General features: G+C 34.1%; 1 protein-coding gene across 1 annotated transcript; it reads left to right on the plus strand.

The window, feature by feature from the left end:
• Positions 1 to 791: 791 nt before the first annotated feature.
• On the plus strand, positions 792 to 13,454 carry LOC150096842 (uncharacterized). Its single transcript, XM_090407995.1, has 4 exons — positions 792 to 882; positions 4,061 to 4,183; positions 6,494 to 6,628; positions 13,303 to 13,454. The coding sequence occupies exons 1-3, from the start codon at positions 819 to 821 to the stop codon at positions 6,619 to 6,621; spliced, it is 315 nt and encodes a 104-aa protein (XP_090264121.1). The 5' UTR covers positions 792 to 818; the 3' UTR covers positions 6,622 to 6,628; positions 13,303 to 13,454.
• Positions 13,455 to 14,470: the final 1,016 nt, after the last annotated feature.

Genomic DNA, 14,470 nt, shown 5'->3' on the forward strand with positions numbered 1-14,470 from the left:
AATCCTAACGATAATTCGATGAAATGATTGGGAGCTTCCCTCATTTCATGATCCTAAACATAAGTGCTGTTGTCTAAGAAATTGCATGTTCTATGAACGATTTTTCTGATATTTTTCTTTCTTAATCTTTCCTTCTTTAACCTTTATGGTTTCGAGGGTTTCTATTCATTACAACCGCAACTCTTATACGAGGATAAGGTGACTGGCCCTATGCCTCCTCGTTTTTCTGATATGCAGTGTTAAAATCCCTTCTGAGAGACGGGGAGAGAGAGAGAGGGAGAGAGAGAGAGAGAGAGAGAGAGAGAGAGGGAGAAATCGTGGGAGGTGAGTTTTCTTGCACGCACAGTGATCGAATAACTCTTGTTTGTTGGTAATAAATCTGTTCTATAAAGCTCTCTCTCTCTCTCTCTCTCTCTCTTTCGTCACTTTCCACTTTCCTCATGCAATACTCGAATTACGATTATTTGAACAGAAAGCACAGTATATGGTTATCCTTCCACTTTTAATTTTACAGTGTTTAAGTCGAACACCTGGCTAGGGAGAAATGGACATGTTACGTTTGAAATGTATATAAATTAAAGTGAAGGATTATATAACATAATATACTGAATGTCGATTAATACATTAGTTTCACTGAAACAAGCAAGGTGGCAGCACTAGTCTTGCACGCAAATGTGTAATACAAATAAGTATATTAATTTCCAGCACGTGTTAAAGAGAGTATTTAAGAGCAACGCAACCTCTGCATACTCGCATATCATTATCTGCAACTCGTCTGAGAGATTATTTTATTCGAAGTCGACAGGAATCAGTCATCAATGTTTCGTCAACTCCAAGTGATAATCTTCCTCCATTTTGTTGCAGTTTTTATCATCGCAGCAGGTAAGAAAACATTTTTGCGAACAGCATCTATACAGCATTATAAATTTAAACTCTCAAATTCTAAATCATAATAGAATTCTAAAAATTGAATTTTGTTATGAATATTCCTTTATTTTTCCGTTTTAGTTACTTTAACACAAAATGCCAAATATGGGAAATACGATTGTATACAATGCAAACCTTGCTTTACTGTAAATTAATATCAAGGCATCTTTTTTGAGAAGGACTAAGTTCACGTTTAACCATACCACTTTGGTTAATCTTTAAGTGATGTGATTCGATTTATGTTGGTTGAGAAAGGACGTTTTTAAACTATTCTCTTTAACGAATGTCCTGATCTTCAGGTGTATAAAATTTGATTATTGTTAGATTTCCATATCTTTCTAGCTGTTATTAAAGTTGAAATATTTTACTACTGGCTTTGAGATAAGTATTAGTCAACCCAGAAGTCTGCTCGAAAGGGAAAACATTGCATTTTTTATGGCTTTAAGTGTAATTTATCATGGCACTTGAAGTCATAATATTGAACCTAATTCCTTTAAAATATCTTCATTTTAAAACAGGTCTACTTCATCGTTTGCAGTTATTTCTTAGAATCCAAAAACGAACTCGGTTGGAAGAGTGGTCAAAGTGTCCGTTCCCAAATAATCCACGGGCTGAATTCCTCCGTGGACAAGGATATTTGTAGGTAGAGATGAAACGCTGAAGAATGAAACGTCCCACGTTTGGTCTCTAGAAAAGGAAGTGAATGAGCGATTTCAAATTTATGAACATAATGGGTTTGTGGATGTATGTTTGTAAGGTGATTTTTTTCATAAGATAAAATGTTCATTTTTATGCGCTCCTCTTGAAAACGATTACCTGAATATAAAGATGGTAAAAATTAAACAACCCGAATAAAATTTGTCCTAATTAATTAATTAAATGTAATATTTTTATTCGTTTCTTAAGGAAAGGAAATATAGCATAGTGTATGCAATAACGTTTTGTTCATAACCAAAACAAAATTATAAATTTTTTATTATTTAATTAACGAGAAAACATTAAATATGTATTTTTGTAATAAATGTTATTGTAGAAATGCATAATTTAAAAATAATTACATTTTAACATATTTTGTTTCTTCCTACGTGGTTCGTAGCAGGCCAACTTTCTACAAACGCCCTTATGATTTAAAATAATAAGCATTTTTTTTCTATTTTGGTATTCTGAATCTATATTGTTAAACAATTCGTTTTCTTTAATGAAGATTGTTTTCAAATAATTACGTACTGTACTTAATTAAACTTATACTGTGAATTTAATCACAAATGTATAACTTATATTTTTAAATTGCTGTAATTGTTGAAATAATTGATGTTATGAATTTGAAGAAATGTAGTACACAATTTGCCGTTTGGAAATCGCAAAATTATGTCTAGTTTGGTTACCATGGAAATCAGTTGATTATTTTTACGACGTTTAGTGCTTTCGCAATCTCTATGCGTTCGTTTTGTTTCATAGTTTAAGAATAATCAAAAATTGAGCTGTATATTTACATATACCTTCTGTTTATTATTATTATTATTATAATTATTAGTATTATTATTATTAAGAATGAAATATGCGCATACCATTTATATACCATTTATAAAGACTTTTGCAATTGAATTAATTAAGATTTGAAACATATTCAGAAACTGAAGAATTTTTAATATCGAATAAAACGAGGAACAAATTACCGGAATAAACATTTTTCGTTCAGCATCGTAAAATATAGTTAATCTTCAAGCAACATTAAATATTCACAAGCGCAGCGCTTTCTGTTCATTACATGAATTTTGTGTTGCAATTTATTAGTCGACGCAATGTTTGTATCATGAATCTTCGTAAGTAGAGGTTCGCTGTACTAAAAATAAATAAATAAATAAATAAAATAAAATAAAATAATTTTATTTTATTATATATCTTTTAGCTAGTCATTAGGCTTACCAGATTTTCTAGTTTTCTTGAATTTCCTCTAACTGGTTCTATCCTTGCTTCTTTCTGCTGGCTGGTGAAATGGTAAACGGGCCACATCTTTGTCTTGTTGAAGTAAGGGTGAAAAGTGTCGGATTGAAAGATGAATGAAGATATGAAGAAGAGTGGAAGGGGGAAGCGTAAGGATTAGACACAAAGGAAGGTGTGGGGTACAGCTGAAGTAGAACAGAGAGAAGATAGCCGCTTTAGCCAATGCTTACACTTTTCATGAACATAGTGTTGCAGCCCGGTACTTACAGACTATGACTAAAATTATAAAATTATCCTCTCTGTTCTCTGTCCCTTTGAAATCCGAGAGTGTAAATCATATACTTCAGCTGCGACTGAGACACGAACTACTATACTCATGTTTTTGAATCATTCTTTTGATTCATCTTTTAAATGTAGTGAATGTAGAAACAAAATGTAGAAACTGTAGAGAAAAGCACAGCAAAACCAACAAAAATCACAAATTTTAAATGTGCGCTAAATGCCCTGACCACTCACAATGTGCTAATAATATAGTGGAGAGCGTGCAAAGGAGAGTGTTAAAATGATATCATGATTATGGAATATTGATTATGAAGAGAGATTCAGAATGATTGAACTTCTGACACTAAAAAAAGTACAAAGACAGCTATTATGATTGAGACTTATAAACGTCTGAAAGCATCGTACAAGATACTAATACATGGAATTTTTCATTTTTTGAAGATGGGTAAAGGATGTGAGCGCATCCTTGGAAGTTGAGGACGAATACCGTCAAGATGAAGGTATGAGATAAATGTTTCTCTTAATTCCCGGCTTGCCATTGGATGTTGTGAGTGCATGCAGTGTGAATGAATTCAAGAAAAAGCACGACACTCGATGTGTCCCTGACTCCCTGTTGGGCTCTTTTAATAATAACAATATCATTATTCAGAACCAGTGTATGAAACTCAATATATCTTCTTAGCAAATATTTCTTTCTCTGTTGAATTTCACATGTTTGTGAAACGGAATTTAACTTTAATTCAACAAACGATAGCTAAAGTTATCGCCTGCATTCATTTTAGTAATGTCAACTTGAGAGACCTTTTTTGCAACGCTAATAAATTGCACTTATCATATTTTCACTTTTGAAGGACCTCTGATGAGAATAAATATCACTTATCCATATGTGTTTTTTCCATTTTTTAAGAAATTCTATGCGGTAATGATGGGACCTGCAGACCAGTACAACAAGGATGTCGTTCGGGTGAAGTAGTGGGTTTAGCATTAATATGTACTGAGAACTTGCAAGTATGCTGCGAGCCAAAAACAGGTGGGTATAACACAACCATTTACTACGAAATAATGTGTAATTCGAACACGCACTGCTATTTACACATGTCACACATATTAATTCATTTTAACTGAATTCCTCCACCAAAGATTGAAACCTATCGTTCATTTCTATATCCGGGTGGACCAAGGACTAGAACCCATGAATTATAATCAGAAACCCTGATTTAGACAACAGACAGCCGATTGACGCCTCCTTTAAATTCATTGTGATTGCCGACTAGCTTGACAAATCCCTTTCAACTTAAAAACTTGGGCCGAGAAGAGTGGATAGTAAACAAATTCCTCTTCTGATTCTATTATATAAAAAAAGCAATGCGACTGTTTATAATGCAGGAATAGTGTAGTGACAATAACAACAATAATTTAATAAAATAAATTATCTTTAGTAAGAGTTCACGACAGGCGTCTGTGTAGCTCAGTGAATGTTCAGATGAAGTATAAGGAATTTAGGAAACGCAAGGCACCGAGAAGTTTACCATGTAAAAAAAGATTGCATGAACACAGATAATAGACACAATGTGAAAAAAAAATATAAAGGAATGTCAAAGAAAAAACGCCAATTAAAATGAGCATACTATGTACAAAATGTATATAATTGTAAATAGATGTATATATATTTATTCCTATTCAGATTGTACATAGATGCTTTGTTGTTAATAAAATATATGTAGCTCAGTGGATGTGGTGTTTTCACACCACAGCGGTTGACCTCACGAAGGAAGACTTGCTTTCGAATCTAGACGAACTTTTTCTAAGCCTTTATTCGACCGGTTTCCGAGTAAATCGATCCCTGGCACGGGCAAGCGGGTTTTTTCTCCTGGAAACTCCTGAATTTCGTTCAGTAAACTCAAGAAAACCGAACTTAGAACCACATTATTTTCAGACATTAAAATATATTCTGTTAAAGTTAGGGACCAGGAGATGGCGACACCTGTTGAGCCGTCTCTCTTCACTGTGTGCCGCTTATTTAGTGATAGCCTTTGGCTAGCTACCAGTGAAGATTGAACTGCCCACTCAGACTCAAAAAGTTTTATATTATTCCTTTTACGGGAATAAAAAGGCGTCAGCCGATTTTTTTCCCTGAGAGTTCACGACACTAGCCGGCTTCCACATAACCGAGACGTAAGCGAAACTCCGTGAACCACGCAATGGCACTAAACTGTCCATGCAGAATTTGATGACTGAAGCGTGTCCGTATGATTCAACGCGGAGCAATTCATTGGGGGGAAATTTCTTGCCGTGAGAAATCAATCCCGAGAAAGTTTCCTGTCATTCCCCTGTCCTGAAAGGTTTCTTACGCGTGGATACGCCGAAACCGGCGAATATATAAAATTGTGTAGTTTCTATATTCGGCACCAAACTCTTGTAGTTTCTATTCGTCTTTGAAATAATGTTGGATTCAATATACACTTTATTTATACAACCTAGGTTTAAATTTTAACGAATACTGTGAAACAGCCAAAATCCCTTAAGGTAAGTCACCAAACTCAATAATACCTTCAGAAAGAGTGGTAGGGAATTATGATGGCAACCAAAACAAGAGATACACTTTCTCACTTTCCCAGAAGACTGAATGCTATTATGTTAAGGGTGTACTAAAACCTTATTAATGTCTATCATAATAGTATGAAAGTTAGCATGTGCAGACAGATGGCGCATGTTTGGTTCATACGTTATGAAAGATTCCTTCAAATATTATATGATTTAATATTATAAAATATTAAAATGAACTTTAATGAACGACTTTTATAAGAGACTTAAGAAAAAGGTACTTTTATTTCTCCCCGTACCTCACTAAATTTAACATGAAATATGATTCTTTATAACTTCACTTTATGGCCACTTCACTTTGATGTCAATGTATTCAATCCCGATATATGAAATATACCTTATTTGCTAATATATCTTCCTCTGTTGAATTATAGACTTTTTTAAAAAAATTAGAATTTTCCTTAAATTTAATTTATATATATTATGTGAACAAAGTAAAATTTCAAATTATAATTTTGAAGATCAGAAATCTGACTCAGTTTAGAGAATATTTCGATCAGTTTACTTTCATGTTTTATTGTCGTCTGCTTTTAACTAAGCAGCTTTAAATTAGGATGCCTCAGTTTACGATGTTTACCAATTTCGAAGTTATATGGTCATTTTGAATAATTCCAAGAATGGTTAGGCATATGAATGATTTTTTTCTTTGCGAAAGTTCTTAGGGTATTTTCCTTAAAAACCGCATATTGATGAATATTCATATTTGTTATTAATACGATTTGTTCTTTTATTTCAGACAATTCATGCGGTATCGTTCCTGACACCACCTGCAGAGATTTGAGTTCTGGTGGTTGTCTTGACAATGAGGTGGGAGTTCTTTTACCATGTCCAAAAACTACCGAAGTATGCTGCGAGCCTGAATAAACCACAGGTAACTATAAGATCTCCATTTATTCTAAAGTATCGTATACTCTGAGTAGACGCGACTGTATAGAGTGAAATACAAAATATGTATTACGTTATTTTATGTGAATCCTTACTATAACAAATTGTAAACCTATCGTTCATTTAGTACATTACCTTAATCTACATTCATGTAGATTAAGGGCTACCTTGAGAAGTACAGGAGGGAACCCTGATCCAGAGACCGAAAGTTGAGCTATTTTTGCTAGACGATTAAGGGCTCTAATACCCGCAGGGGATGCGTTTCAAAACCGGATAGCAAATGGTTTGCCACTTAAAGTCGTTTGCAAATATCCATGATTCTTGCTTGGAGGAATCGTAAATTTCACAGTTGTGATACGAGCGGATAGAAAACAGATCCATCTCCTAATTATTGTACAAGAAGGTTACCCTTTCTTTATAGAGCGATTTCTGACTGTTCAGGAGTAATATAACAGTTACAACAACAACAACAATTTATTAACAATAATAAACACAAAAAAAAAGCGATCACGTCGCCAGCCCTCTCCCGATAATCGAAATGAAACCCAGTGAACTATTCAATGCCACCTAACTGACATAGCCGGATATGGTTTTATCGGTTCGGTTATGTTATGTTTGCTGAGATGATGATTTGTTACTATTTTCAGTACAATCGCTTTCAGTGATTTTTTCATAGTTTTTATTACTGGCGTTTCTTGAAACGAGTTTGTAATTTTGTGTTTGTTCTCGTGTTTTGCGTTTCCCTTACAGTTCATGTGCTCGTGTGTGTGTGTGTGTGTGTGTGTTCATTAGGAATCAAGTTTATATTTCATACATGTGGTATACTAAGTTAGTGGTTTTTGTAGTAATTGGAATACTTTTTCGGAGTTTAGGTGGGTGCATTAGTGTGTAGGTGTTTGTATATGTTGAAGTGACTAACGATCAGACTAACGATTAAGTTACAGTTTAGGTCCTTACATATTAGTATCATCTCGCAGGCTTTCTGCTTATGAAAGAATAAATTCAAATGAGTATTTGAATTTATTCCTCTTTATCTGCTTCTGTTGGACGTTTTGCTGATTACACTTCCTTCTTCCTCCTTAATGTACGAAGCTTCTCCTCATAATTACTCTTTCAAATGGTCGGTTCTATACATTATTCTACGAGTGTTTCCTGAACAGTAGTTGTAAGTAAACCTCTGCGGAGACATTTATGGACGTATCCTCTTTTAATAGCAGTCGGCTTTACTCCGCTAGTATCTGTGCAAAACATTCCTTCATGGAAAACTGCTCTGTTTAATGATTTCATATCCTAATCGGGGAAAACACTCTGCTTAGAATGGTTGAATTTCTCTTCCTAATATTATACTTAATCTTCTGTCGGTTTCGATTCAGACGATTCGGGCAAGAAGTCTCTAACGTCTAATATACAAGGCTTCCGAAAGGTAAAGTAACACATTTTTTTCTTACTAACGGTGAAAGGGAATGTGATTAAACAGGGTGGACAGATAGACCCGTACATAATAGTCAAAAAGACCGCGATTGATTGAAGTGTGGAGCTACTGGCAGCTAATTCCAATTGCAAGATGGCGTCTACCGTTCGAGTGTGGTCAAAAACAAGTGCACGTGAAATTATTCGTTCTTTTCCAGCAAAAGGAGCTTTGCCAAGTGACATTCATCGCGAAACTGGTTGCTGTGGGTGCTGACAAGCTGATATCAAAGAAGTAGGTTTCCTTTTAGTGCAATGTATATAAAGATAAAGAGTGATATTCAAGATCGACATGAGGTGGGCAGGCCTTCGCCGAGCAACATAACAAATCGACGAGTGAAAGTATGTGAAAATGCACCAGTGGTGAACTTTAGTAATTCATATTTCACGAAATTGTTCATGATGGCCTTCGCTTTCGAAAGTTGTGCCCCGATGGGTGCTCCCACTCTCCGACAAGAGTTACACAAGGCAACACGCAGGGGAATGTGTCTGGAGAATCTGATGCGATACAGTACAAAGGTGGGGATTTTATCGCTCCCATAGTCACAGGCCACGAAAGCTAGCTTCCCCCACTTTAACTCAGAGTGCAAACAAGACTCCATGACCTCGAAACCCACAATCTCATGTGCACAAAATTTCCAAACTCTTCCAGCTGTCCAACAAAATCAGGGCCACAGTGTTCTGAGATCGCCAAGGCGTTCTGTTGGTGGACTTCTTGATGAAGGGAGGAACAATCAATGCAGAGCTTTACTGCGCAACGTTGTAAGAACTGAAAGCCAACATTCAATTCAAATTGCTGATAAGCCGCATTATTTTCGGGCACGTCAATTACTCCACACACACACACACAACGCACACCACTCTTGAATGGCAGCGCTGTAATAGTTGGAAAATTTCCAATGATAACAGCGTTGAAAACCTCTCCAGAAGTCATTTAACTACGGATGAGGAAGTTCATCAGGCGTTAGATGTTGGTTACTCCGTGTGTGGAAAGACTTCTTCACTACTGTTATTGATAAAGTAATCTATCGTTGGAACGAGTGCATCAATAAATTTGGAGATTTTGTGAAGAAGTATTGCATATTCGCTTACTGTATTTCTAGTGTATAATTTCAACTCCTATCATTACCGGGAGATGGCAGGCGATGTGATCGCCTTCTTGTGTTTATGACTGCTAATAAATTGTTGTTTTTGAAATGAAAGGGGAAAGAGCTCCCTGAAACATGCCAAAAGAGGGCTCCGAAGGTGCATGAAAGGGAAAAGTGGTAGAGAATCAGCGAAGGAAGAGAAAAGAAAAAGAGAGGAACACATATTTTATAGAGAGGATATTGGGAAAAAATCAGTTAGGTTTTTCGTGTTCTCGTCACATGATTTTCGCCTTATTAACAATGCATATTGCACATGGTGCTTTCTACATGGAAACTACACATACTATAACAAATATAGTCACAAATACAAATAAATAAGTATATAAAACCTGCAATAAAAGTTATTACATAATAACACATTTTAATTTTGTCTCCAAAAAATATAGCGCAATAGACATCATGTGTATAACCCAAGAACATAAGGTCATCAGGGGTTCAAATAAGTAACAAATGTATAACATACAATGAGCAGAAATCAATCTACAATCCTTAATAGTGCAGTGCACAAAACGTTTCGCAAACAATAACTACATCCAAGGAAAACACACAATGAGGTCATGTAGATCGCTGATTAACTGAATCTTTTGTATTGTTTAATTTCTCCTTTTATTACACTTATTCTAAACAAATTTTCCAACTTCTTATAGAAAGATTAAGCACTTTCCGATCAGATTTCTGTATTTGTTCATGTTGATATTAAGAGAGGTAAGGTATTCAAGATTTTGTAGCTGAATATATATATATATATATATATATATATATATATATGGTATTACGCTCCAATACATCTTGGTATACTGTGATTTATAAGACTATTATAGTTAAGAATTACTATAATTTCACATTGTCATTATTAGCAATCTTTTGAAAAATAATATGCAACTCAGCATAAATCTTATAAATCTCTGTTGCATACTTTTGTAACGTGTGATTTCGAAGTTAGGCTGATGTCAGTTTTTAAGTTATAGTATTCAGGTTTTCTATTTCCACGAAGTTATAAATTATGTTACTTTACATTCCAGTTACGTAGGAATATGGATAACAAAAAATTAGTTTTACTAATAGCTGTATTTCTGAGTTTAAAAACTATTTTGTTGTCAGCCGAGAGCAAGTTTATTCACATAAAACCACTTTGTCACTATTTTCAGATCTGTCTTGATCACGTTTTATATTACATTTGCGGAAGTGTCTTTAAAATCAATGGTGTCATTTGCATATGCAATTCATTTTTCGTGTTAATTGTAGGTCACAGAAGTCTTTAATGTAAATTATAAATAATACTGGTCCAATCACAGACCGTGGAGAACAACGTAATTTAGATGAAGGAAATTGCTATAGCGTTTTATTTTGTTTCTTAATTAGGCGTTAAATAACTTTGGGTTACGCATACGTACAACCTGTAATTTCTATACATAGTCTCCAGTTTTAAAAAATTAAAAACAAATCATGGGTTACTGTGTGACATCCTTTCTGGAGGTGTAAAAAATACTAAATTGGGTTTTTATCCATGTCATGTGAGGAATAAATTAAGTTTGTGAAGTTTCGGTACGTACTTGTCTCAATTTCTGTCAAAATTAGAACTTGGATCTGTATTTTTTCTAAACAAACTAATAATTTCTCTAATTCTTTACATAAACTCTTAAGATGAGAGATCCGTATATAATTTTTAAGGTATTTTTTGCATCCCTTTTTCTTTCATCAGCAAAAACATTTTACGATAACCTCATCATAAATTGAAGATTACCACTAGAGGATTTATCAGTTATTTCTTAAACCCCCATCGCATTTCAGGATTTCATTGAGGTAATAATCGCTTTTTCCTTCTTCTTATTTTATAGTTTAACCAGTTCCTATTTCTGAAGATAAGCTAATAGAATTGATTATTGAGGATTTTTGAGGTTTTAATACATCTTATTTCTGAGTTTCTTGCAGTGTTATTCTCATCTTAGTAGGATTGAGTCCTCCTCTTTCTTGTTCGCGTATTCTATGTCAGTAGTTAATATTGTAATGAATTTGCCATAATCATCATCAACATTGGTTTTAGGTTTTATTGCTCATAGGAAACAATAAAATTTATGTTTTTTTAAGGTGTAATTTTTTAGTGTTCAAATAGTCATTGGGTAATAATTCTCTCTGTAAATTGTTACATTCTAGACATTTTCTATAACTGTCCTGCATTACCGTAATATGATTAACTGCTAAAGTTCTTCCAAAAAGAGTCATTGATCTACAGATCAGCTGTAACCGCTACTATGATAATACTGTATTTTAAAATCCTCCTAAAAATAAAATAAGTGAGCTTCTGATTCTTTCATCCATATTTGACCTAGTATAAAAATATCTATATTGCAATCTAAGTGCTTTATTATTAGCGATGTGTTCCATTTTATCACTTGCACTTTTAAAGTTTAAATGCAGCAGATTTAAAATAGGCTCAGTACTGAAACATATATACCTTTCAAATTCTGCTAAACCGTTACAAAATATACAGCAATCAAAAATAGTGGTAGCAATATCTTGAGAAACCAGGTATTCTTACGTTCTTTTTAAAGATATTCTCTACAGATTTCCTCCATATATGCAAAGTGTCATATTTTTTAATGAAGAAGTTACCGTCCCAGATCCAAAGTTGCGTAGAGTGTTATAATTCTAGCATTTGTTCCCGGTTTTACTCCACAAGCAATTATCCTGGGATTGAATACTATTTATTTTACTACTGTCTGCTTGTTTCGTGAAAAGTCTTGTTTCATATGACCAGGACAAATATGATAATAAACCAAAAAAAAAGTTTATAACAGGTATCGTACATAATAAAAAAGATTTGAACAGGGATAGCAACAAAAGGAATGCATTTGTAATGACGTTTTTGGCTGATCAATGGTCTGTTGTACGCTATTGGAAAATACGTGTGTCGTCTTGGATGAGAAAAGTCTAGACTTCCCATGAGGATAATCAGTGTCCGTTTCAGGATGTTTGAGTATTTTAGCTGATTCTTTGAAGTCTCTTGAAAAATTCACGATATATGCAGAGCATATTTGTTTGATGCCATAGCGCCTCATGATTCGTTAACCTGCATGTGCTTCCAGACCTGTTTTATGTTTTCATTCGTTCTCCTTATTCTTGATGTGTTCAGATCCGCGTACCGCTGCAAACCTGTTTGTCTTATATAGTGTTAACCACAAATACAGAAGATCTTGTAGACGCATGGTTTTTAGGAATAGGATAGGGAGATTTTAAATGTTTCTTAAGATTTAGGATCTTGTTCATGAAGTCATGTCTTGGTATCATGGCTAAGCATAATTTGCTAAACTACTTCGCATTTGAGTGGAGATTCGAGCCTCACATAGGCAGGTCTCACAGAGGAGTGAGACGTAAGTTAACCACATTTAGAGATCTTTTATTTTCAGATTTCTGTTAAATGTATTAGGCCTTCAAAGCATACAAGAAGCCCATACTTTTCATGCATTCTCTGTTTGGATTTTAAAGCCAACAGTTTTATGAACTTTTGCCGTGCATTCGTTTTCTGACAAGTGTGCTCCACTCGTTCTTTTAATTATTCTTGGATCGATTTCTTCAATCCTTCCTTACTATAGCCTTGTTTTTCTTCGGCAATATTGTGACTCGACTCATCAAATTCCATTTGTTCCGGTTATTCTGCCCTTCGACCTGTTGTTTCAGTTGTGTGGGAGGATGCTGTTCTTTTTAATTTTGTTTTCTTTATTATCTTCGCAATGACGCCTTTTCGTATCTTTGATCTATAACGGCTTTGTTCTTCACATGATGTTCAGCTTCCTCTGGAATTCCCCTCTCCCTAATTATTGTGGTTGTTTCATGATTCTAGACTTTGCTCTTAATATATCGCTGTGTGAATATAGCATGATAAAGACTGATTTCCATTAGAGTATAATACAGATATTTCCAGAACATGATCCTCTAGAATTTCGTTATAAAACTGATTTCTTCTCTTTATACGAGTTATTAAGATTGTTTTGAATAATAAAATTATATCTGTTAACATCTGAAGTGATGAATGTTTTCCTTCCAGAAAGCTGAAGCGGATAATAGGAGACATAAAAAAAGTGACATAAAAGAAAGAATATCATTGCGATGAATCATGTAAATGCAATGATCAACATGGATTATGTTGTATTCCAAATGGAAATAAAAATAAATACTATTAAAATGATTTTACCACTATTTTGCATCCTCCGATTATTTAGAAAACCAAACAGCATCACTTAAAACTTTACTATTTGAGTATGTGATTATTATTTTTCTTCAAATGTAGCAAAATGATAGAGATATTAAGTTACATTTTGACAAGTCATTCGAGAGATATTAATCATCAAATACAATAAATGATGTACCTTAATAAAGTAGTAAGATACAATAAAACTTGCACCAAAATTTACCAGTTTTATTCTCCCTTAATACGTTTAATAAAAAATAAACGAAGAGACGTATATTGTCTTACTTGAAGAACTCTTAATAAAAACATCAGCTGATCGTTTTTCATTGCTCAGGATAACTGGCTGTATTTAGAATTTGTCTTTTTCTGTTTTAAAAATATGCCGTTTACATGAATCGTATTTTAGTTAATCCTGTCATTGCATACGTTTCTTATATTCAATCTCTGTTTCCTGGCTTAAAAGCAACCAATATTCGTCAACTGTATTTAACTGAGCGGGGCGGTAACAGGAAAAGTCATCCAAAATTTTTAATTGAAACACAATTTATCGAATGTAATTCATAGGAGGAACCCTGATGATAAGTACGTTTGAGGTGTACATGGGGAATTCAGTAAACTCGATATCAATCACCACGTAGGACTTGTTGATATATCAACATGTGTCTTTGCGATATCTCAAAAGAGGAAGTCACTAGTGATGTGGTGAAAGAACCAGTTGAAAGTAAAGTAACAAGCTGTATGAGGTGGGGGGGGGGCTGAAAAGTTCTGATAAACACCTAGAACAAAAATGATGTTAAAACATCTGATACAAACCACTAGGAAGACAATATCTTAAAACCTTTTAACACCTATGTTTCCTGAAATCGTAATAATTATCATTTTTTCATTTAGGATATATAAGAAAACATGTTAGTGGTTTTGAAGAAATTCCAAGACACCGAGGTGCGGTACATCAGGACTTTTGGTTCTGCAAGAAAAGTCTGCAACTGAGATTCACCAAACTTTGTGTGAGAATTAAGGGACC

Source organism: Typopeltis vanoorti, chromosome 18 (assembly GCF_054136105.1).
Source record: "Typopeltis vanoorti isolate ZY-2024b chromosome 18, IOZ_Tvanoo_1.0, whole genome shotgun sequence".
Classification (NCBI taxonomy): Eukaryota; Metazoa; Arthropoda; class Arachnida; order Uropygi; family Thelyphonidae; genus Typopeltis; species Typopeltis vanoorti.